Source organism: Pelophylax lessonae (genome assembly GCF_965119305.1).
Source record: "Pelophylax lessonae genome assembly, chromosome: 5".
Classification (NCBI taxonomy): Eukaryota; Metazoa; Chordata; class Amphibia; order Anura; family Ranidae; genus Pelophylax; species Pelophylax lessonae.
The window spans coordinates 104068834-104090985 of record NC_138772.1 but is presented as its reverse complement, the minus strand read 5'-3'; the positions used below and the strand labels follow the sequence as shown (position 1 = coordinate 104090985).

The window sequence follows — 22152 nt, the reverse complement described above, 5'->3', positions numbered from 1 at the left end:
GCAGAAAGGGTTGTACATACACACGTACATGCAACAATTATTACCCCTGAATAGTGGTATGCCCTTTAAGGGGTTAAAACAGGTGGTTAGAAAGCAATATAACTCCTCGCTATCTGTTACATGCTTTCTAAAAAGCAATGTACTATGGATCGCTTGTCAGAGGGTAACACCAGGGCAAGCAATCTTTTTGTATAGTTACATTGGTCTAGCTTGGCACAATGTAAGTATACATATGTCAGACCTTAGGGGCTGCTGGGGAAGCCCCTAATCTAAGGTGATCAGATTTTTAAAATGAAATCCGGGGACATTTTGTTTTATTGGCAAATGGCACAGGACTGCATAATACACAGAACGTTGGGCACAGGACTGCATAACACACAGAGCTCTGGGCACAGGACTGCATAATATACAGAGCGCTGGGTACAGGACTGCATAATACACAGAGCGTTGGGCACAGGACTGCATAACACACAGAGCTCTGGGCACAGGACTGCATAATACACAGAGCGCTGGGTACAGGACTGCATAATACACAGAGCGCTGGGGACAGGACTGTTTAATACACAGAGCACTGGGCACAGCACTGCAAATTACACAGAGCGCTGGGCACAGGACTGAAAAATACACAGAGCACTGGGCACAGGACTGCAAAACACACAGAAAAATGGGAACAGGACTACATAATATACAGAGAGGTCTGTTTCTCAGCCAGCATGGGATGCCCTGCCTATGTTATTCAAGCCCTGAATCCGAGGACAAAACCGGGGACAGACTTGGTGTGGGGACAGTGTCCTTTGTCTGGGAACTGTCCCATGAAACCGGGGATATCTAGTCACCCTACCCTAATCACTGTAGTAGTCAGCACTAGATACAGTGAAAGCCGCAATCTTCCAGGTTCTGCTGGCGCTTTGCATGAGCGGCTTCCCCTCTGCATACTAACAATAGGGGGTTGCACACGGGACTGCAACCATTAATAGAATCCATTGTATTTTTTTCCGTAAATACAAGGCATTAGATACAACAAATAAACCTCACTTAGGAATTAGCTTAATTTAAAATAACTGTTCTCTCGTGCACACTACCCACCTTTTTCTTCTGCATATACTGCCCCCCCCCCTGCACAAACTGTTCCCCTCCCTGTACACATTGCCTCCTCCATTTACAAACTGTCTCCCTACCTGTATGCACTGCCCCCCCTGCCTGCACACGCCGCCCTCTCCCTTTACACACTGCTCCTTCCCTGCATGCACTGCCCCCCCTGCCTGCACACACCGCCTTCTCCCTGTACACACTGCTCCTTCCCTGCATGCACTGCCACCCCTGCCTGCGCTCACTGCCCTCTCCCTGTACACACTGATCCTTCCCTGCACGCACTGCCCCCCTTGCCTGCACACACCGCCCTCTCCCTGTATACACTGCTCCTTCCCTGCATGCACTGCCCCCCCTGCCTGCGCTCACTGCCCTCTCCCTGTACACACTGATCCTTCCCTGCATGCACTGCCCCCCTTGCCTGCACACACCGCCCTCTCCCTGTATACACTGCTCCTTCCCTGCATGCACTGTCCCCCCTGCCTGCACACACCGCCCTCTCCCTGTACACACTGCTCCTTCCCTGCACGCACTGCCCCCCCTGCCTGCACACATCGCCCTCTCCCTGTACACACTGCTCCTTCCCTGCACGCACTGCCCCCACCCCTGCCTGCGCTCACTGCCCTCTCCCTGTACAAACTGCTCCTTCCCTGCACACACCACCCTCTCCCTTCACACATTGCTCCCTGCCTGCACACATCGCCCTCTCCCTGTACACACTGCTCCTTCCCTGCATGCACTGCCCACCCTGCCTGCACACACCGCCCTCTGCCTTTACACATTGCTCCTTCCCTGCACGCACTGCCCCCCCCCGCCTGCACACACCACCCTCTCCCTGTACACACTGCTCCTTCCCTGCATGCACTGTCCCCCCCCCCTGCCTGCGCTCACTGCCCTCTCCCTGTACACACTGCTCCTTCCCTGCATGCATTGCCCCCCCCCCCCGCCTGCGCTCACTGCCCTCTACCTGTACACACTGATCCTTCCCTACACGCACTGCACCCCCTGCCTGCACATACCGCCCTCTCCCTGTACACACTGCTCCTTCCCTGCATGCACTGCCCACCCTACCTGCGCACACTGCCCTCTCCCTGTACACACTGCTCCTTCCCTGCATGCACTGCCCCCTCCCCCTGCCTGTGCTCACTGCCCCTTCCCTGCACACACTGCCCTGCTTGTACACACTACCACCCTGCATGTACATATGTTGTGCCTCCCTGTACACACTGCCTCCAGCCCATACACACTGCCCCTCTGGATGGCCTGGCATCTGATGTACTGCAGAGCTTCTGAAGCAATGTTATAGTTACATTGTTTGTAAAGTTGAATAAAGACACCAGTCCCTCCAGTTCAACCTGTGTATGGGTGTGTGTTTAGATCAGTACTATTTCCCATATCCCTGTATATTGCACTCACTAAGATTCACATCTAAGAGTTTTTTTTAAATTATCAACACACCCAGTTGTTGTTCCACTTCCTTTCCGTTCTGGCAGTAAAGAACCCCTTACACAATATAAGGTTAAACCACCTCTCATCCAACTTCATTAGGTACCTGTGTGTCCTCTTAAAGTGATAGTAAACTCTGTTATACCACCTATACCTACAGTACAGGTAAGCCTATAATAAAGCTTACCTGTAGGTACTGTGATTATCTATAAGACTTACACTTAGGAGATATTCAGAGTGCATGCAGCCGGCAACAGTGCCAGACCTTCAGAGCCTGTGCCGTAAACAGCGGCTCCCACGCACAGCGCGGCGGAGGACTTTGTTTTGAGGTAAGTCTCTCAAAATGTGCTAGTATGCGATGCATATATTATATATTATTAAGCCATCGCGGATAATAACAGCTATTATAATGGAGAAGGGAGTTCCCAGAAGTAGGTTTGTAGTAGTTTCTCGAATACATCTGACCATTTTCATGGTACAGATCTAAATCCAGAAATGCCAGGTGATCCTTATCATGGACCGAGGTAAATGAAAGGCCCATGTCGTTGTTATTGCAATGGCTGACAAATAGAGGTATATCCTGCGTGTCCCCAGCCCAGATGATAATAATGTCATCAATATATCGTCTATAAAAGGCGATATGTGACATGTAGGGGTTCTGGGTCCAGATGTATGAGGATTCCCAGTATCCCATCGTGAGGTTTGCATATGACAGGGCAAAATTGGTACCCATAGCAGTCCCGTTCACTTGGAGATAAAAAAAATCTTGGAACTGAAAATAATTATGGGTCAAACAAAAAGATGTAGCGTCTAGAAGGAATTGAATTTGATTGGTGGGAAGAGTATGATCATCCAATAAAGACGTTTGTACGGCTCGTATACCAACGTGATGTGGAATAGATGTATATAACGATGTGACATCTAAGGACAGCCATGAGTAGTTGGATTCCCACTTGTATGGTTCCAACAATTCCAGAAGGTGGGTCCCATCACGGATATATGATTGTAGGTCCTGTACAAGTGGTTGGAGGAAAAAATCCACATATTGCGAAAACCCGCTGGTAATACTGTCCATAGAGGCCACAATCGGTCTGCCTGGTGGTTTTGTATTGTCTTTATGGATCTTTGGCAGATGATAAAAGTATGGAGTATGATGATACTTTTTTAGAAGAAAAGACACTTCCTGGGCAGTGATGATGTTTTCTTTGCGGGCCTGGTTTACCAGTGTATTAGCTTCCATAGTAAATGTTGGCAAAGGGTCCTGGTGTAATTTAATGTAGGTATCCTGGTCTCCTAACAATCTGTGAGCTTCCTTTATGTAGTCTTCTTTACTTTGTATTACAATGCCCCCTCCTTTATCGGCTGGTTTGATTGAAATATTAGTATAATATTATATTATTCTTTAAGGCCTCAAGAGCTGTCCTTTTGGCTGATGTAAGATTATGTTTTGCATGTGTGAGTAGGTCTTTGTTGCACATACTTTTAAATTCTGAATACACCACTCGATAAAAGGCTTCTATACATGGGCCCTTAGATTGAGTGGGATAAAAGTTCGATTTGGGTTTAAACGAAGTGTGCTTGATGGGAGGAGAGTGATTTAAGTACTGTGTAAACATGTATGCGTCAGATTCTATATTATCAGGGTCTAATATGGGTCCGTTGTCTTCTAGATATAGTTCTTCTAGAATGTTCAGCGCAATTTCTTCATCCATATTATTGTGTGCAGGGATGTCCTGGGGTGAAACTATAGAGGTATCTTCTAAAGCAGCCGTCACTAAATGGCGGCCCACGGTCCAGGAGCGGCCCGCACGAGGCTTCCGCCCGGACCGTCAGGCCGCCACCGTAAGTAATCATTGGTTTGCTGGGACCGCGGGTGTCCCAGCAACCAGTGACATTCCGTGTGCGCGCCCCGCCCCCTGCTTCTTTCTTCGGCTCCCTCCCAGCCAGCCGCGAGTTGGGGCGTGACGTCACGTGCGTGCCCCGCCCCCCTGCTCCTAACTGCGGCTCCTGACTCTCACACTCAGCCTAGCCTCGAGGCCATCACATGCACGCCCTGCCCCCCTGATGTTCGCTGCTCCTGGCTCCCACATTTTTCGCTCCCAAAGGTATGTGGGGCACAGTTTTATAAAATGCAGACTGATGGGCATATTTTGTTAAGGGGCACACATTTGTGTCCATTAGAGTGCCCCATAAAATAAAATATGCCTATTAGAGTGCCCCCTAAGATAAAATGTACCCATCAGCTTGCGCCTTATTTTATGTTAAGGGTCACGCTGATGGGCACATTTTATGTTAAGGGGCACTCTAATGGGCATATTTTATGTTAAGGGACACTCTAATGGGCATATTTAATGTTAAGGGACACTCTAATGGGCATATTTAATGTTAAGAGCAACACTGATAGACACGTTTTGTTTTGCCCATCAGCGTGCCCCTTAACATAAAATGGTCCCATTAGAATGCCCCCTAACATAAAATGTGCCCATCAAAGTGCCCCCTAACATAAAATGTGCCCATCAGAATGCCCCCTAACATAAAATGTGCCCATCAAAGTGCCCCCTAACATAAAATGTGGCCATCAGAGTGCCCCCTAACATAAAATGTGACAATCAGCGTTCCCCTTATTTTATGTTAAGGGTCACGCTGATGGGCATATTTTATGTTAAGGGGCACGCTGATGGGCAAATTTTATGCTAAGGGTCACGCCGATTGGCACATTTTATGCTGGGGGCATGCTGATGGGCAAATTTTATGCTAAGGGTCACGCCGATGGGCACATTTTATGCTAGGGGGCACGCTGATGGGCAAATTTTATGCTAAGGGTCACGCCGATGGGCAAATTTTATGCTAGGGGGCACTCTGATGGGCACATTTTATGTTAAGGGGCACTCTAATGGGCATATTTTATGTTAAGAGCAACACTAATGGACACGTTTTGTTTTGCCCATCAGTGTGCCCCCTTACAAAATGTGCCCATCAGCGTGCCCCCTAACATAAAATGTGCCCATCAGAGTGCCCCCTAACATAAAATGTGCCCATCAGCGTGCCCCTTATTTTATGTTAAGGGTCACGCTGATGGGCAAATTTTATGCTAAGGGTCACGCTGATGGACACATTTTATGTTAAGGGGCACTCAAATGGGCATATTTTATGTTAAGAGCAACGCTGATGGACACGTTTTGTTTTGCCCATCTTTCTGAGTCATAGCACAGACTTCAGATTCGGACCTCGGCCCAAAGAAAATTTTAGCGACCGGACCTCCTTGAATTCTAATTAATTACCCCTGTTCTAAAGGATCAGCGACCTTCTCTTTGGTGGCCCTAATGTCAGAATCTACTAACCGTAAGATTGCGGACAAATCTGTTCAAATCTTTGAACAGTTTGAACGCATTGGGTGGGGTGCTGGGAGCAAAGGTAAGTCCTCGTGCAAGTAAACGGGTTTCATACGATGACAAATTATGGGTGGAGAGATTGAAAATCTTTACAGTAAGCGGGGTTTCCTGTTGTGTGGGTTTAGATTTTCCCCCTCTACCCCTATGTCCTCTTCTGTGAGTTTTCTTTTTTTTCTGCAACCACTCAGCACAGCGGATAGGAAGACTCCAGACAGATCTTTGCTATGCCCTTGTCATATTTACCAAATGTGAGTGCTTTTATACTTTTAACCTAATAAATACTCAGAGCCTACTGCACTTAGAGGCGCCTTGTCTTTTTATCTTTATAAAAAAAAGCTGCTTATGAAGGAGTTTTGTGTTTTTCTTTTTTTCTTCAGCCTGTAGAAGCAGCTCTATGTTAGCCTATGTGTCCATACCCATTATGGTGTTTACAGGTTTATTTTCAGAAGAGCGTGTAAAGCTAAAAGAATCACATTTTTAAGAGGAGCTAAAAATGCTAAACATTTATAAATGCATACAAACGCGGCATTTAGGAGCGTTTACGTTTTCAAGTGTACATTGAAAAGTAGGCAGGAGGGAATGTTTTGGAAAGAAAGCTTGTAAAAGTAAATGCCCATAAACGCTCATAAATTCTTGTGCAATATGAGCAACTAGGAGCATATTTTATGCTGCTTTTTCTGCCAGAGGTTCAGGCATTTTTTTTCTGTGCCTAGTGTGCATGGACCCTAATAGTCTGCTAGCTTTGCTTGCTGCAGCTTGGCATTGTGATCTACTAGGATCCCCAGGCCTTTTTCCATCCTGGATTCCCCCTAGCAAATAGCTTATGTTCATATTTTTAGCCCTTAGGTGCATTACTTTACATTTTTTAACATTAAACCTGATTTGCCATGTAGTTGCCCAACCCTTTATTTTTTTTAGATCCTCTTGTAAAGTTTCTTTATCCCGCTGTAAAGTGTTTGCCCTGCTTAGCTTGCCCGGCATCAGCAAACACAGAGATTAAACTACTTATACCAACTTCCATATCATGTATGAATAAATTGAACAGAATTTATTCAGAAATTCAGAATTGCTTCTGCTTGCCTGTCCCCTCAATGTGTACATTTTAACTCTGTCCCTTGACACCATAAAAATCTTGTTGTTGCTGGCTCAGAGTGAGTGGGCACCACAGCCTGGAGGGAACAATCTTCCTCAGTGCTGCAAAGTAAATTAGTGGAGTCAAGCGCCGAAACAAATTCCAGCAGTGGTCTTCATGACACAGCCCAGACCTGCGGGATGCTGCCATTTTGTTGAAATCCCAGAACAGCCCTATGGAATCCGGGATGGTTAGAAGATATTCCTTAGGGATCACAATGCAGATATGCAACTAGGAGGCTGTAGACATGGGAGTCCATGTAAAAAATGCAAAGGAGGAAAGCCGTGTAACAAGGTGTATATTGTAGTAAATCAGAGCATTGGTAGAGCACGACCTAGGAGGATCCGGTGTCACAGCAAAAGACCTCTACCTCTGGCCTCTGGCAAAGTCAGTGCACCTCAGTCAGCCTAAGGTTGGAAGAGAGAGCAGCTCTGATGTTGAGCCACCATTCAAGATAAGTTAGCCAGTACTCCACCCCCAGTGGTGACATTACAGTGATACAGGAACACATTTCAGGGAGGGCTTCCCCTTCATCAGGATGCATAGGGCTTCATTAGTGTTAGGTTCAGCTGTTTGCTGTTTAGTCACAAAATGTTTATGAATGAATGATCCATACATGTTGTAAGGTCAGCATCCATTGTGTCTGAACATTTTTCCTATCACTATTTTTTGTTACTGCTCCATTGATACTTTTTCTTTTTCGTTTCTCTCATCTTTAATTTTCTGTTAAGCACCTAGGAGTTTTGGTGTGTCGTAGACACAGGAGTACCTAGGCTCCCTCACATACCACAAATTGCATTGCTATTTTTCAGGAGGAATTCCAGACAAAAGGTAGGTTTTTCAAAGTACTGCACAATGAGCGGTTTTACATTTTTTTCATGTAACATAGCAAATCTTATTTTTTTTAGTTCAGTTGACTTTAAATATTATTAAAAGTTGCAATTGAAGTAATGGCCATACATGATGTGCTATACTGTGCTACTAAAACGGCGGAATCTCCCTAATACTGAGAAGGAATTTCGATTTGGGAAAGCGTTCTAGGACCTTGTCCGGGGTCTCTTGTCTAATATATAATTTATACTGGAGCCATGATTAGCTTTTTAGATTTTATGGCATGGGAAACATATTGTCAATGATTTACAAAGTGAGTTTGCGTTGTGTAATGTTTTCTTTTCTTCAGGTTAACGTGTGCTAGCTAGGACACGGAATGGCTCATCATTTAAGTTCAAGGCCTAGCAGAGCATCTGTTTCTGTTACAAGTGTAACAAAACCTTCAAAGGTATATCTTCAATAAAATCACTCCCACACATGTAAATATGCATTAACAATGATGACACTATGGGATACTTCATGTCTGCTATTTTTTACGAGGGTAAAGAGTTACTCCGCTTTGTTTTCATGTCCTACCCCCTCCTTTTGAGATAAGAAAGTCTATAATTTTTTTTTTCCTAACACTCATGCTTGCTTATAGTTCATAAATGCAGCAGAAGACACGGCACAGCTAGATAGCACCCGCTGCTTAACCTGAAAGCCTATGTAGGTCCAGTGCAAGTGTGCTGTGCTCTGAAGGCACCTAACCGCCTTAATAGCAATATGAGTTTGTGGACTGGCACATGCTAGTGGGATCAAAATAATTCTTTATTTATCACTTAAACCAAGTGTCCTTCCTTGCTTGCATGTTTCAGCCCTCTGTGGTTCTTAATCATAGTCCGATTGCTGGTAATTCTTCAGCCGCTGTTGTTAATTCTTCCATTTCCATCTTCCCATGGCAGCATTCTGTTCTTTTGGCTTGAAGACCAGTTTAATACCACTTAGGAGGGCATTTTAACTTACAAACTGGTAAAGGCCCCTTCTCCCCCCAACACACACACACCAGTGGCCATTGCACTAAATCAGTCAAGCTTTTGGGTCTGGACTTTAAGAACCCAGATTCAATATTCAGTAAGTCCCCTACATACGAACATTCAATTTGCAAACCTTCAAAGATGCGAATATGTGTTCACATGTCCAATCCTGTAAAGCTTGGTACACACAATCAGTCTTTTTTTTTTTTTTATTCAACCCCGTTTTGAATGTTTTTTTATCTGTTTTTTGTTTTTTATTGGTTGAGCCAGATGGACTTGTATCTTTTCTTAACCTGGCTATGTAACTATGCAACCCAGCGGGCTGAATGAAAAAAAACCCGACAGATCGCCTTAACAACACAAGCAATTTTAGTACAGCGATCTCCCCCCCTGTACCTTTGTGTTCTGACAGGGGGACTATCCCCTGCCAGAACCCACTAATCAGTCCTCTAAGCCTTTGTTTGCAAGCATTAATCTTTGTTGGACTTACGCACAAGTTGGACTTTCGAACAAGCTCCCGGAATGGAATTTGTTTATAAGTAGGGGACTTACTATATTTTTTAGTCCATATATATCAATGAGGTGGTCCTACCGGGGCTATGTCTCCAACAGGTCCAGTTTCTTATCAAGTCCACTATTCTTCTTAGGCCTTATGCACAGTGGGCTTTTAGTCCAGTGCATGAGATCCTGGCATTCTGGTGTGGGCAGAAGGCATCGTCACACCGTCCAGCCCAGCTGCCGGCAGCCTGTAAAACTCTATAAGAGGCTGAAAGCTGCTGTGGCTGGATGGTGTACTGAGTAGTACTAACATTTAGGGCAATCCATTTGTTAATTGCAAGTGTTATAAGCATCACAACTGTGTCAAAACTACAAAATGTATTCACTTTAAGTAGATTCCCAGAAATCAAGTGAAACCAATCAATGAACTGCTAATGCAATCCAGAAAGCTCTGCAGCTGCGCAAAAGTAAAACAGGGCTCTCAATTTAGCTTAATTTAAGTGTTATTTCATTCACTTTAGCCAGATTCCAGGGTGCTCCTTACTGAGGTGGGTTAATCTGCTACCTGAATCTATGCTGTGTATCTTTTTGTCTCTCTCTTAAACTTACACAATGTGAATATGTTGACTAGAGGATTATAGGGCCATTTTGTTAGTACTTACACGGTACTGTGGTCTTACTAAGAACTGGAGTTGTTTCCCATAGCCATAAATACAATTCAGACTTTCAGGGCTTACACTGATCAGTGTCTAAGGAAAAGTAACTCTAGTTCTTAATAAGAACACATTGGTACATATGGCCCTAAATACTAAAGGCAAATAGACATTTTACAACGTGCTGATGCTCCGGAGCTTAGTAAATGAGCTAAAGCTTTACTTTGCAAAGAATACCCACTCACATGCAAGGAAATCTAAAAACATATATATTTTTGCTTGCACATGATTGGATGATGGAAGTCAGCAGAGCTTCTGTTCATTTACTAAGCTCTGGAGCAACTGCACTTTGCAAAGTGCTCAGTCTTATTGCCTTAAGTAAATTCACCCCTGTGTACTGTTAAGTGCCTGTAACAAATTTTAAATAAATCAGGTCTTTAGATAGATATTCCAGTTAGTCTAAGTGTCCATTCACACTACCGCGACTTGTCAGGCAACTTGTCAGCCTGACAAGTCGCGGTCCGTTGCGGTCCATACAGTGCTACAGGACCCGTTCTAATAGGAGCGACTCCGACTTAGAAAAAGGGTCCTGTACTACTTCGGGGCGACCTCGGAGCGACTTGCATAGACATTCATTATATGAAGTCCGTGCAAGTCGCGCCGAAGTCGCGGTGCACGGGACTTCACAGGTCGCCCCCGAAGTCGGAGCGACCTAGTGTGAACCGGCACTTAGACAGACATCAAAAAATGGATTTTTGTAAGATCTTACCGTAAAATCCTTTTCTCTTAAGCTCATTGACAGACGTAGTCTTCTTGATTCTCAAGAGCTGGGTTATGTTGTCTCCGCAGGAGTAGGACTAGGCAGAAAGACAAAACGTTCTGGCTCCACCCTAGGGGCAGTCCCTGAGGGTATATCCTCCCTCTCTCTGCTACAGGGAATCAGTTCTGTTTTAAAGCAGTACAGAGAATTTAACCCAACCCAACTCAATGATAGAGGGGCGGGTACTACGTCTGTCAATGAGCTTAAGAGAAAAGGATTTTACGGTAAGATCTTACAAAAATCCATTTTTCTCTATCGCTCATTGACAGACGTAGTCTTCTTGATTCTCAAGAGCTGGGACATCCAGAAACAGTGCCACAAAATGAGGGGTGGGATTGACAGAATCAAAATCCAATCTAGAAGGCCCAACCGGAGCCAACCAGAAGTATCAAAGGACTCATCGAGTAAACAGATGAGACCTACCCCACAAATCCTCGAGGTAGACCAACAGTCTCCTCAAACAGTGGCCTGCAGGAACCTTGCAGCCAGAAGAGGCATCTGACGATGCCATCACATAAACCTTATACAATATTGTAAAGGTATGAACCGACTACTAAACAGTCGCCTTGAAAACCTGAACCACTGACGCCTGATGGCGGAAGGTCCAGGAAACTCTAAGCGCCCGAGTAGAATGCGCCTTAACAGGGAACGGGGGATCCCGACCCTTAGATAAAATAAGCCTATACCACCGTCTGTCTGATCCATCTAAAGATTGCAGCAGAACAGGCAACCCCTTCTTAGGGCCATCCGTGATCACAAACAGTGAATCCGTCTTACAAATTGAATCCGTAGTATTCAAGTATATCCTGATCGCCCGAACTACATCCAAGGAATGCCATGCAAATTCTCGAGGATGATTGGGCTAAGGACATAGGAAGGACAATACACTGTCCTTAATCAATGAAACTTTGAAACCACCTTAGAAGGAAGGATGGATTCGGATGAAGAACAACCTTATCCCTATGAACCACCAGATCTGGGGAACAACAGGATAATGCAGCCAGTTCTGACACCCTGCGTGCAGAAGTGATAGCCACCAAGAAGACCACCTTCTGGGATAAAGTAAGCAAGGGAATCTCCCTGATATTTTCAAAGGGAGGTGTCTGAAGAACCGACAGCACCAAATTAAGATCCCAGGATGGTAACGGCGCGCGCACTGGCAGAGCCAGGTGTCGCACCCCCTGGATGAAATTCCGCACCAAGGAATGAGTAGACAAAAGCTTCTGAAAGAAGATAGCAAAATGCTGAAACCAGACCCTTGATAACACTCAAGGCCAGCTTCTGCTCAACTCCCTGTTGCAGAAAGCCAATATTCGGACTACCGAATAAAGATGTAGATGGAACCCAAGGGATTCACATCACACAATATAAGACTTCCATGTACGATGATAATCTTTCTGGAAGTCGCTTTCCTTGTTTTAACTAGAGTAGGAATAACTGAAGCTGACAATCCCTTGTCCTTTAGCACCTGGGTCTCAATAACCAGGCCGTTAAAAACCAGCGATCGTAAAGCAGGATGGAAGATCGGTCCCTGAGACAGTAGATCCTTCCTGAGAGGAAGTCTCCACGGGACGTCCGCCATCAGTCTGACCAAGTCGGCGTAACAAGCTCGACGAGGCCAATCCGGAGCTGCCAGGATTACTGGAATTCCTTCCTCCTCTATCCTGCGAAGAAGTCTTGGCAGTAACCCAAGAGGAGGGAAGGCATACATTAGCTGGTATTGCCCCCACGGGGCGATCAGTGCGTCTGCGGTTTCTGCTAGAGGATCGCGGGAGCGAGCCACGAATCTCTGAACTTTCCTGTTGAATCGAGATGCCAACAGATCCATATCCGGGGTGCCCCATCGTAGGCACAACTGGTGGAAAACGTCTGGATGGAGGGACCATTCCCCCTGATCCAGAGTCTGACGGCTGAGATAATCTGCCTGCCAATTTTCCACCCCCGGAATGAACACCGCAGAGATTGCTGGAACAAATCGTTCCGCCCAGCGAAGAATGCAAGCCACTTCTTTGGCCGCTCGGACACTCTTGGTGCCCCCCTGGTGATTGACATAAGCCACGGCCGTGGCGTTGTCCGACTGGATCCGAACCGGGCTGCCCTGGAGCTGCTCGGTCCAGTGAATCAGACAAAGTCTGATCGCTCTCAGTTCCAATACATTTATCGGTAACCTGGATTCTTCCGGGGACCAAAGTCCCTGGACAGATAACTGACCAAGAATTCCTCCCCATCCGGATAGACTGGCATCCGTGGTCACTGTCGTCCAATATATTGGCAGAAATGACTTTCCCTGGCTGAGCATCGGAGACCGAAGCCACCAGACCAGAGACTCTCTGGTCTGTTTGCTCAATCGGATCTGATTGTCCAGGGATTCCGGATTCCGATTCCATCTGAGAGGAATCTCTTGCTGAAGAATTCGGGTATGGGACTGGGCAAATGGGACTGCTTCGAAGGAAGCCACCATCAACCCCAGACCCCTCATGCAAGTCCGAAGGGAAGACCAGCTGTTGGTGGACTGCTGATTGAATCTTTCGGAGTTTCCCTACCGGAAGAAAAACTCTTGTCCTGACTGTGTCTAGAATTAGACCCAGATATTCGAGCCTCTGGGTGGGAACCAGAAATGACTTTTGCTGGTTCACCAGCCACCCGAATTCCTGTAAAGAAATCATAGTAATTTCTACGTCTTGTAGCAAGGTCTGAGGAGACTCTTCATGAAGCAGAAGATCGTCTAGGTAACCTAGAATCGATATGCCTCTTTGGCGCAGAAGTGCCAACATTGGGGCCAACACCTTCGTGAAGACCCGCTGAGCCGTGGCGAGACCGAAAGGTAACGCCACAAACTGATAGTGGTTCTCTTCTACGGAAAAACGTAGAAACCGCTGATGTCCTGCGAAAAATGGGAATGTGAAGATATGCGTCCTAGATGTCTATGGACGCTAGGACATCCCCTGGATGCAGAAAGGCTGCTACTGTGCGAATGGACTCCATTCTGAATCTTCTTATGAAGACAAAAGAATTGAGTTGCCTTAAGTCCAGAATTGGATGCACTTTGCCCTCTTATTGTAAATAGGTTTGAATAAAACCCTAGAAACCGTTCTGTCCAAGGAACGTGGACTACCACTCCTTGTTGTAGTAAATCTGTGACTGCTCTCCGCAGATCTTCTAAACGATCTGAAGATAGTCGGATATTGGAAGGGAAGAATCGCGCCGGTGGGAGAGATCGAAACTCGATCTTGTACCCTGACCTTATGACTTCGCAGACCCATTTGTCCGGGATTCTGGAAAGCCATGGATCCGGGACCCGGCGAAGACGTCCCCCCACCCCAGTTATGGGTGGGGGCGCACCTTCAGGCTTTGGACGGTTTATCTTCAGGTCTGGAGGGGGCGGGCTTTTGCTTGCCCGACCAACGACCCCTGACGCCTCCTGCAGGAGCTTTGGAGGACTTAGTTTTTTTCACCCGCGGGACGAAAAAAACCTCTTGTGAGCAGAAAAAGAAGGCCCTCGTCTTTGACGAGTTCCTCTACCTTTAAAATTTTGCGGTAAAAAGGTGCTCTTTCCACCCGTGAGATCCTTAATGATCTCATCTAAGTTGGCTCCAAATAGACGCTCTCCTAAAAAGGGGATATTAGCCAATGCTTTTTTGGAACCTTGGTCGGCTAACCAACCTTTTAGCCACAGTGTACGCCTGAGAACCACTGCTGAGACTGATGCTCGCGCCAATAATGGAGTGGCGTCTAACGCCGCATCACACACAAACTGTAACCCCTGTATCATTTGTTCCAACAAATCTGATACCGCCTGAGGGACCTCTTCTAAGTCCCGGCGTAACCACTAGGTCCATTCAGTTACAGCCTGCGAAAACAGACCAATAGCTATTATAGGTCTGAAAGCTGATCCAATCAAGGCAAACATGGTGCGAGACATAGCTTCTATCTTGCGATCCACTGGATCTTTAAAAGACGGAGCGTCTTCTAAAGGAATAACCGTGGCTTTATTCAATCTAGCAATTGGTGAATCCACCACAGGTGGTTCTGTCCATTTCTTAATGAGGGTTTCCTCAAACGGATAACGCCTGTTAATGCGTTTAGAAATAGTAGAAATGCGTTTTGGCAGACTCCATTCTTCTTTGATTGGATTGCCAAAACATTTGGGCAATGGAAAAACCTTCGCCACTAGATGCGTTTTTAGACCCAAAAGGGATCTCAGTTTCAGCTATTTCTGACGGAATACCCTGTAATCTTAAGGTCTCTAGAACAGATACCATGAGTGTGTTTACCAACGCTTCCTCTCTGGCTATGGCTGATGCCGAAACATCCTCCTCACTGTCTGAAAAGACAGTACACGAGACACCAATACCAGATGAAGTACCTGCAACTGCAGAAATAGGCTCAGAGTCTGAATCCGAGGTTTCAGATAATAAGGGGTTAGGCGGGGGTCGCTTACTTGCGCCCTGTCCCTGACAAGCCACTTCCACCCGGGACACAAGCTTCCATAATAGCGGACAATGATTTAATCGTCAGTGGGGTGCTGGAGGATCCTGCAGACCCCTCAAGGGGATCCGGAGGAGATACATGAGTGGCAGGGTCCCTGATAATTCAGGACACCTTTGCCAGAAAACACAAAAAAAAAAAAAACTTTTTTTTTTTTTTTTTTAAATAAAAAATACCTCTTTTTTTTTTTTTTTTTTAAATTTTTTTTTTTTTTTATGTGTCTCCCCCTAGCGCAATAGCGCCCCTCAGAGTACCTGCTTCTCGATCCCACAGAGAGAGAGAGGGACCCCCAAGGCTCACCAACCGATGCAGTGAAGTTTCCAACCAACTGCAGTCAGCGTCTGTCTTTACAGACTGGAAGGAGCTGTTGCTTTTTCCCGGGTAGAAGGACGTGGCTCCGCCCCCTGTGTACGCCTTCCGGCGTTTCCCAGCTCTCCACGAGGTAGCTGGGCTCACAAAACATGGCCGCCCCCATAGAAGAGACATAAGACTCCAAAAACATGGCGGCCGGCGTGACCTGAGGACATACATGCATTCGGTCTACGGCAAAATGGCGGCGGACCGCCCAAATCGTTTTCCCAGCACATCCACCTGCATCTCTGCTAAGAGGCGATATATGGATCTACAGAAGATACACTACACATAAGGTAGGATTATACCTCCTATGTCTGCTGTAATGTTACAGTCTGCTGGGTAGAGTGTTAGCTCTTAAACCAAGTCCACTTCCCACAAACACATGCTGTATTACAAGGGGGACTTGTAAGTATCAGATATATACTGACCATATATGGAGGGGCCCATAATACATACTGCCTCATAACGAGGAAAAAAGGGAACGTTTACTCACCATACCGAACCGACAGGCACCCTCTCTTCACAATACCCTCTCCACCGGGGTGGGGGTTTGTGGACGCCTCGACTCTCTGGTACCTGGCGTCCAAGCGAGACTTTTAACTCGCAAAGTCAGTCCCTTCACTGGGACTCCGTCGCGGCCGACCCATCGCGGAGCTCTGGTCTGCACGCGCTCGTAGGCAGAAACCGGGGTGACCACTGGATCTCAACATCCAGCCCTTCGCCCGGCCCCGCATACTTACTTGAATATGTCGCGGCCGACCAAGCGCAATGCCATGGTCTGCGCGCGCTCGTAGGCCGGCTGGGGTGACCACAAGTGTCGCCCAGTCCGGCATTTTTGCTTGAAGATCTCACAGGAAAAAAACACTGGAGAAAACTACCTAAAAAATGTCTTTTTCTTAAAGAAAAAAAGTCTTGCCAGGACCAAAAGATCCCAGCAAGGAACTTAGGTCCTTACTCCTGACTAGACAGAAAAAAACTGATTCCCTGTAGCAGAGAGAGGGAGGATATACCCTCAGGGACTGCCCCTAGGGTGGAGCCAGAACGTTTTGTCTTTCTGCCTAGTCCTACTCCTGCGGAGACAACATAACCCAGCTCTTGAGAATCAAGAAGACTACGTCTGTCAATGAGCGATAGAGAAATATAATTTTTAAATCAAAGAAAATACTTTTGTATAGTTATATGACATACTTATTTTACATACAGGTGCTTTTGTATTTGTATATTTATATGTACTGTTCCTTTATTGTTATATTCTAGAACTTCAATGGAAATCAGCAGCCAGTAATCCTTACTGCTGTGGCTTTGCAAGATCACATACTAAAAAATCTCCAGCTTCAGCACCTCTCTTTAGTGGATCCTTGTAAAGGAGTCAGCAGCATTAGAGGTTCCAGACCTGTGAATAGAAGGCAAATGAAAGCTGTTGTAGATACTGGGATTAGGAAGAAACACGCAGATAAAGTTACACTAAACAGGCCAGAGGAAGAGTATGTGCTTGACCCTGCTGGACCACCGCTAACTTTGGGCAAGTCAATATTTCATGATGCATCATGGGGAAATTCCAAATGTTTGTGATCCATAGCTTTTTTTTTATGGATGACTAAAAAAATTGTGCTCACTGGTACTTATGCAAATGTGGGTTGTTAGAGTGGGAGGAAAACAGTTTCAAGCATAATTGGGAGGAAAAAATGTCCCAACATCATTGGTCAACATAAGAAAAAATGTTTCCAGTATCAGTGGTCAGTGGAAGTAAAAAATATCTCACCATTAGTGGTCATTGGTACTACAAAGTGCCCAAGAGGTATTAGTCATGAGGAGAGAAAATGCCTTAGATCAGTTTGTCAGTGGAAGAACAAATACTCCAGTGTTGGTGGTCAGGAGGGAAAATGCCCCAACACTGGTGGCCAGTGGAAGGAAAAAACACCCCAGCATTAGTGGTCAGTGGAAGGAAAAAACACCCCAGTGTTAGTGGTCAGTGGAAGGAAAAATGCCCCAACATTGGAATTCGATGAAAGGAAGACAAAAATACCCCATCGACTGTAGTCATTACAATGAAAAGTGCCCCAGCATTGGTCGGAAAAAAGAGGCCAGCATTATTGGTCAGTGAAAGGAAAAAATATTCCAGTGTCATTGTTCAGAAGGAAAAATTTCTCCAGCATTTGTGGCTAGTGGGAAAATTATCCTGGCGTCATTATGATTTAAACATGCTCCAGCATAGGTAGTCGGGAGGAATGGTACATCATTGGTGTCATGTAGCTTATGAGATCTCTTCACCTGGATGGCTTGCATAGAACTTTTCCTGGATATTTCCAGCACCTGTTACCCACAGCCCCAAGATTGAGTTATTTGGTGCATGCTTAGTGACAAATACAAAGCCATAGGCACCCTGTACACTGCTCCTATCCAAATAATTATCCACTGGACACCACAGGTGGGCAGTTTAGCTCTCCAATTTATCTCTATGGGGGTTGTAGTTACACCTATGCACTGGAATACACACTGGTGACAGAATGAAAATTTAACTCTGGCTTTTGATTAAGCAGGTCCTGGTCATGACAAGGGGTGGGGATCATCCCACTGGGAATGTTAAAAGTAGTGAGGACCTAGTGGAGGAACCTGCATTAACCCAAGTGAATTGAGGCTGTATGCCATATATTTCTTATTATTCATACACTGGCAAAGCCCCTGTCACAAGCCAGGAAAGCATTCTATTAATATATTAATGTCACTAGTCCACCAAGAAAGATTTTCTTTGTAAAGTTTTAGTGTTTCTCGAACCATTGCTTTAACTTTATGAAAAATGATGACAACTTAATTTCCTAACAAAAAGTACATTTCAAAAGAATATCAAGCTTTGTGAATGTACCTGTCTGGGCAGAGGTTTAAAGAAATCTTTACAAACACGGATGTTTTCATTTATCATAAAAAAAAACTGTTCAACTGCTACTGACTGTCTGCGAATTCTTTTCTTTCTCTGTGTAGACAATCAGACAGTTTAGTTTTGTTAGTATCCCCCATGTAATATGGTTCCTTCAATGTCTGAGACCCACACTCTCTGACTCCATGGGTGTTTGCAGGAAATACACAGGGAGAAGGGTGATTGAGGGCAACATTTGTCTCTTAGGCTAGAGGCCTAGTAATGGTTCAAACACCTTTACCTGCCACCTCTACCTCTCTGTAGCCAAAAGGCAGGAGACAACATCAATGAAAAAAAAATATTTCTCTGGAAAGGCATTGCAGCAAGTTAAAACTGAATTCCAGGAATTCAGCTTCTCTCTAGAAAGCAAAGGCACAGTATGAGTTAGGTCCAATGAGGTGCATGACATCTCCTGGGCTTATCTCTATTATTGACATCTGACAGTCTTATTACACTCCCAGAAGATGGCTATCGCTGTATTTCTGGGAGCCTGATGCTGATGCTTCAGGTATAAGCATTTTCAACATTGGAGCCTGTGCAGCTGCTATGTCTGCCCTCTTCTCCTCCTACCCAATCACAGAAGCCTTTGTATTATGTGAACTCATTCTTAAAATACAAATGCTTCTCTGAATGGGTAGCAGAGGAGAGGGGCAGGCAGAGCTGCCCTGTGTGCCTCTCTCTCCTCTCTCACAGGCCTAAGTGTCAGTGTATGCTCTGGCAGAGCAATAAACCTGTCAGATATAAATAGTAGAAATAGGTTCAGGAGATGTCATGCACTTCCTTGGACTTAACTCATAGTGTGCCTGAACTTTTTACAAAGTGGCTAAATTCCTGGAATTCAGCATAAAAGGCTACATTCCATATGTTCTGGGCTGTGTATGTGGGTCGTGCCTACAGCTGATGATTGACTGCCAGCAACAGCCAATATGAAGCAAGGGATGAATCCAGTGCAAATAGCCCAGCTTTTGAAATAGAGTGGTGTGCAGTGCCTGTAGGGTTTTATACACATGGGCGCATTTGTCCATGCAGTGTAAATAAGCAGGGTATTTCTGGTGCTCAGGATGACCTGAAGCTGCGGACAGCCGCCCATAGAGATGAATGGGTGAAGGCTGCTCTCCACAGCCTATTTGTATAAAGTAGCATACAGGCGTTATAGTCCAAACACAGGTAGTGAATAGGTAGTACTCAGGCAGCCTCCAGCAGACCCTCAGAGTATGGCCTACCCAGAGGGATGCATGGGGCTGCGGCACACACTTGACACTATGTAGATGGGACCATGTTGCACAAATAATTGTTGGATAGGAGAGGAAGGGTGGGGTGGGCGGTAGTCAGGAGGACAGGGAGTTTATTAAAGGATAACTTCACCAAGGGCATATTTACTTCCTTTAATGTGCGTTATATTGTGCGCTAATGTGTAATGTGCAGCTCTTTAAGGCAACAATAATGCAACAAACTTCATTGGATTGCTGAATGCTACAACTTAGGTGCCATTGCCTTAGTGTTTTGGTGTGCCATTAAAAAAAATTGCAGTACAGCAACACGTTAGGTACATTACCTTGCATTGCAATAATACCTGTATTGCTGCAGGTAAACGTGTAAATGGGTCCTACATTTGGCTTGTTTTAGCTCTTTTGCTTCTTGTCAAAAATGTGTGAAAACATTGATGTACATAGTCTACTCTAGACGCATATAGCACAAACGAGTAAATGGTAAGACTTTTAATATCCCTCCAGTGATCACCCAGATACATTCATATATAGAAAAATACAACATTTTATTTCTGACAATAAAAGGTCTAAAAACTCTTATCAAATGTCATATTATTACCAACAAACATTGTCCACTGCAAACGTGCATCCATATGTTGTGGACAATGTTTGTTGGTATTAATATGACATTTGATATTAATTTTTAGACATTTTATTGTCAGAAATAAAATGTCGTAATTTTCTATATATGAATGTATCTGCGTGACCACTGGAGGGGTATTTAAAGTCCTACCATTGTGCTATCAACTTTTAAAAAGGATAACACCCTCCACTGGCACATATTTAGTCAAAACTCCCCCCATACACATCCAACAAATAAACTGCTGTTAATAGTCTAGACACAGGTGTACTTTGAGCAAGGTGATAGAGCAATCATAGTGGTCATTCTACCCTGTCTCTAGTGCCTAATCTGCAAATTATTACCTTTACTACAATAACAAAAATACATATTGGCAAGTATGTACAGTAAGTGTGAAAGCTCTATCAAAAGCTATGTGCTCATTACTTGCCCTTAAAGTAGATCTAAACCCAATGGAATTCCACTTATGTTCCTGAAGCACTGTGTGCCAAAGACACTGTTTAGACACTAGATTACTGTTTTTATTCCTTTTTAATCCTTATTTGTATGTCAGTGCTGATCACCTCTACTTCATTCACTCACTTCCTATCACATGCACTTACTCCAGCATCAGCTGCAAATTACTACTGTGAATTAACTTTCCGATAGTGACAACAGTGCACCATACTTGTACGATATGTGTTGGCACAGCCACTTGTCCCCACTGGGGGTGCACTGGTCAGGATGACAACATGTGCACAACTGGAAGACAGTTGTCACCCTGGGGTTTATTTACTAAAGCTAGAGAGGGCAAAATGTGTCACAATTCTGCAGAGAAACCAATTATTCTTACCTCAGCTTGTTTAAGCTTTAGGCCTCTTTCACACGGCCCGGATTCCGTTGTGGACCGTGCCCTGCTCAGCGGGGATCGATCCGCTGATCCCCGCTGAGCCGGCGGATGACAGCTCCGTCTCCGCACACAGTGCGGAGAGGGAGGTGTCAGAGCCCCGCTGCTCTCTATGGGGAATCGGATGAGAGCGGACCGCCTGTCCGCTCTCATCCGATCCTATCCAATCCGATCCCCAGGACGGATGGAAAATAGGGTTTCCATCCGTCCGGATTTCACGGACAGGATCGGATGCGGGTGGCAGCAGGTGTCAGCGGACATGTCACCACTGACATCCGCTGCTCCATAGGGCTGAATGGGGCATCCGATCAGATCCACCTAAAAAACTGACAGGCAGATCTGATTGGAACGCCCGTGTGAAAGAGCCCTTAGCCATAAAACTTGAAAGCTGATTGGTTTCTCTGCAGAATTGTGACTAATTTTGCCCTCTCTAGCTTTAAAAATAAACCCCCTTATAACAGGAAGCCCCCAAGCAGAGACCTTTATGGGTGTATCACCAAGTATTCATCTAATGACAGCTGCAGATTTAAAAGCCCTCCTTTATCTAGTAGGTGGACTTTTTAATAAAAAAGAAAAAGGGCGCTTTCAAATTATTTAGAGGAATATTTTAAGATTTGATTTATTACATTAGCAGCAGTGTAGATCCCATAAGGAGTATTAGTTCAGTTAAGTTTCTTCTTGAATGAGTTAATTCATGATGCTCTCAATGTGACTGATTGATTGCGGGTTTGATGTCTTCATCCATTGTAATGATTGACAGGACAAAAGAGTACTTATGGGAAGTGCCC

At 45.3% G+C, this 22152-nt stretch overlaps 1 protein-coding gene across 1 annotated transcript in view; it reads left to right on the top strand.

Annotated features, from left to right (window-relative positions):
* RNF32 (ring finger protein 32) overlaps positions 1 to 22152 on the top strand; it is a 57407-nt gene that overhangs the window by 3095 nt on the left and 32160 nt on the right. Inside the window, exons 2-3 of the mRNA XM_082258812.1 lie at positions 8240 to 8338; positions 16974 to 17238. Coding sequence (XP_082114938.1) covers positions 8267 to 8338; positions 16974 to 17238 — 337 coding nt within the window. The 5' untranslated portion in view covers positions 8240 to 8266. The remainder of the gene's footprint in view (positions 1 to 8239; positions 8339 to 16973; positions 17239 to 22152) is intronic.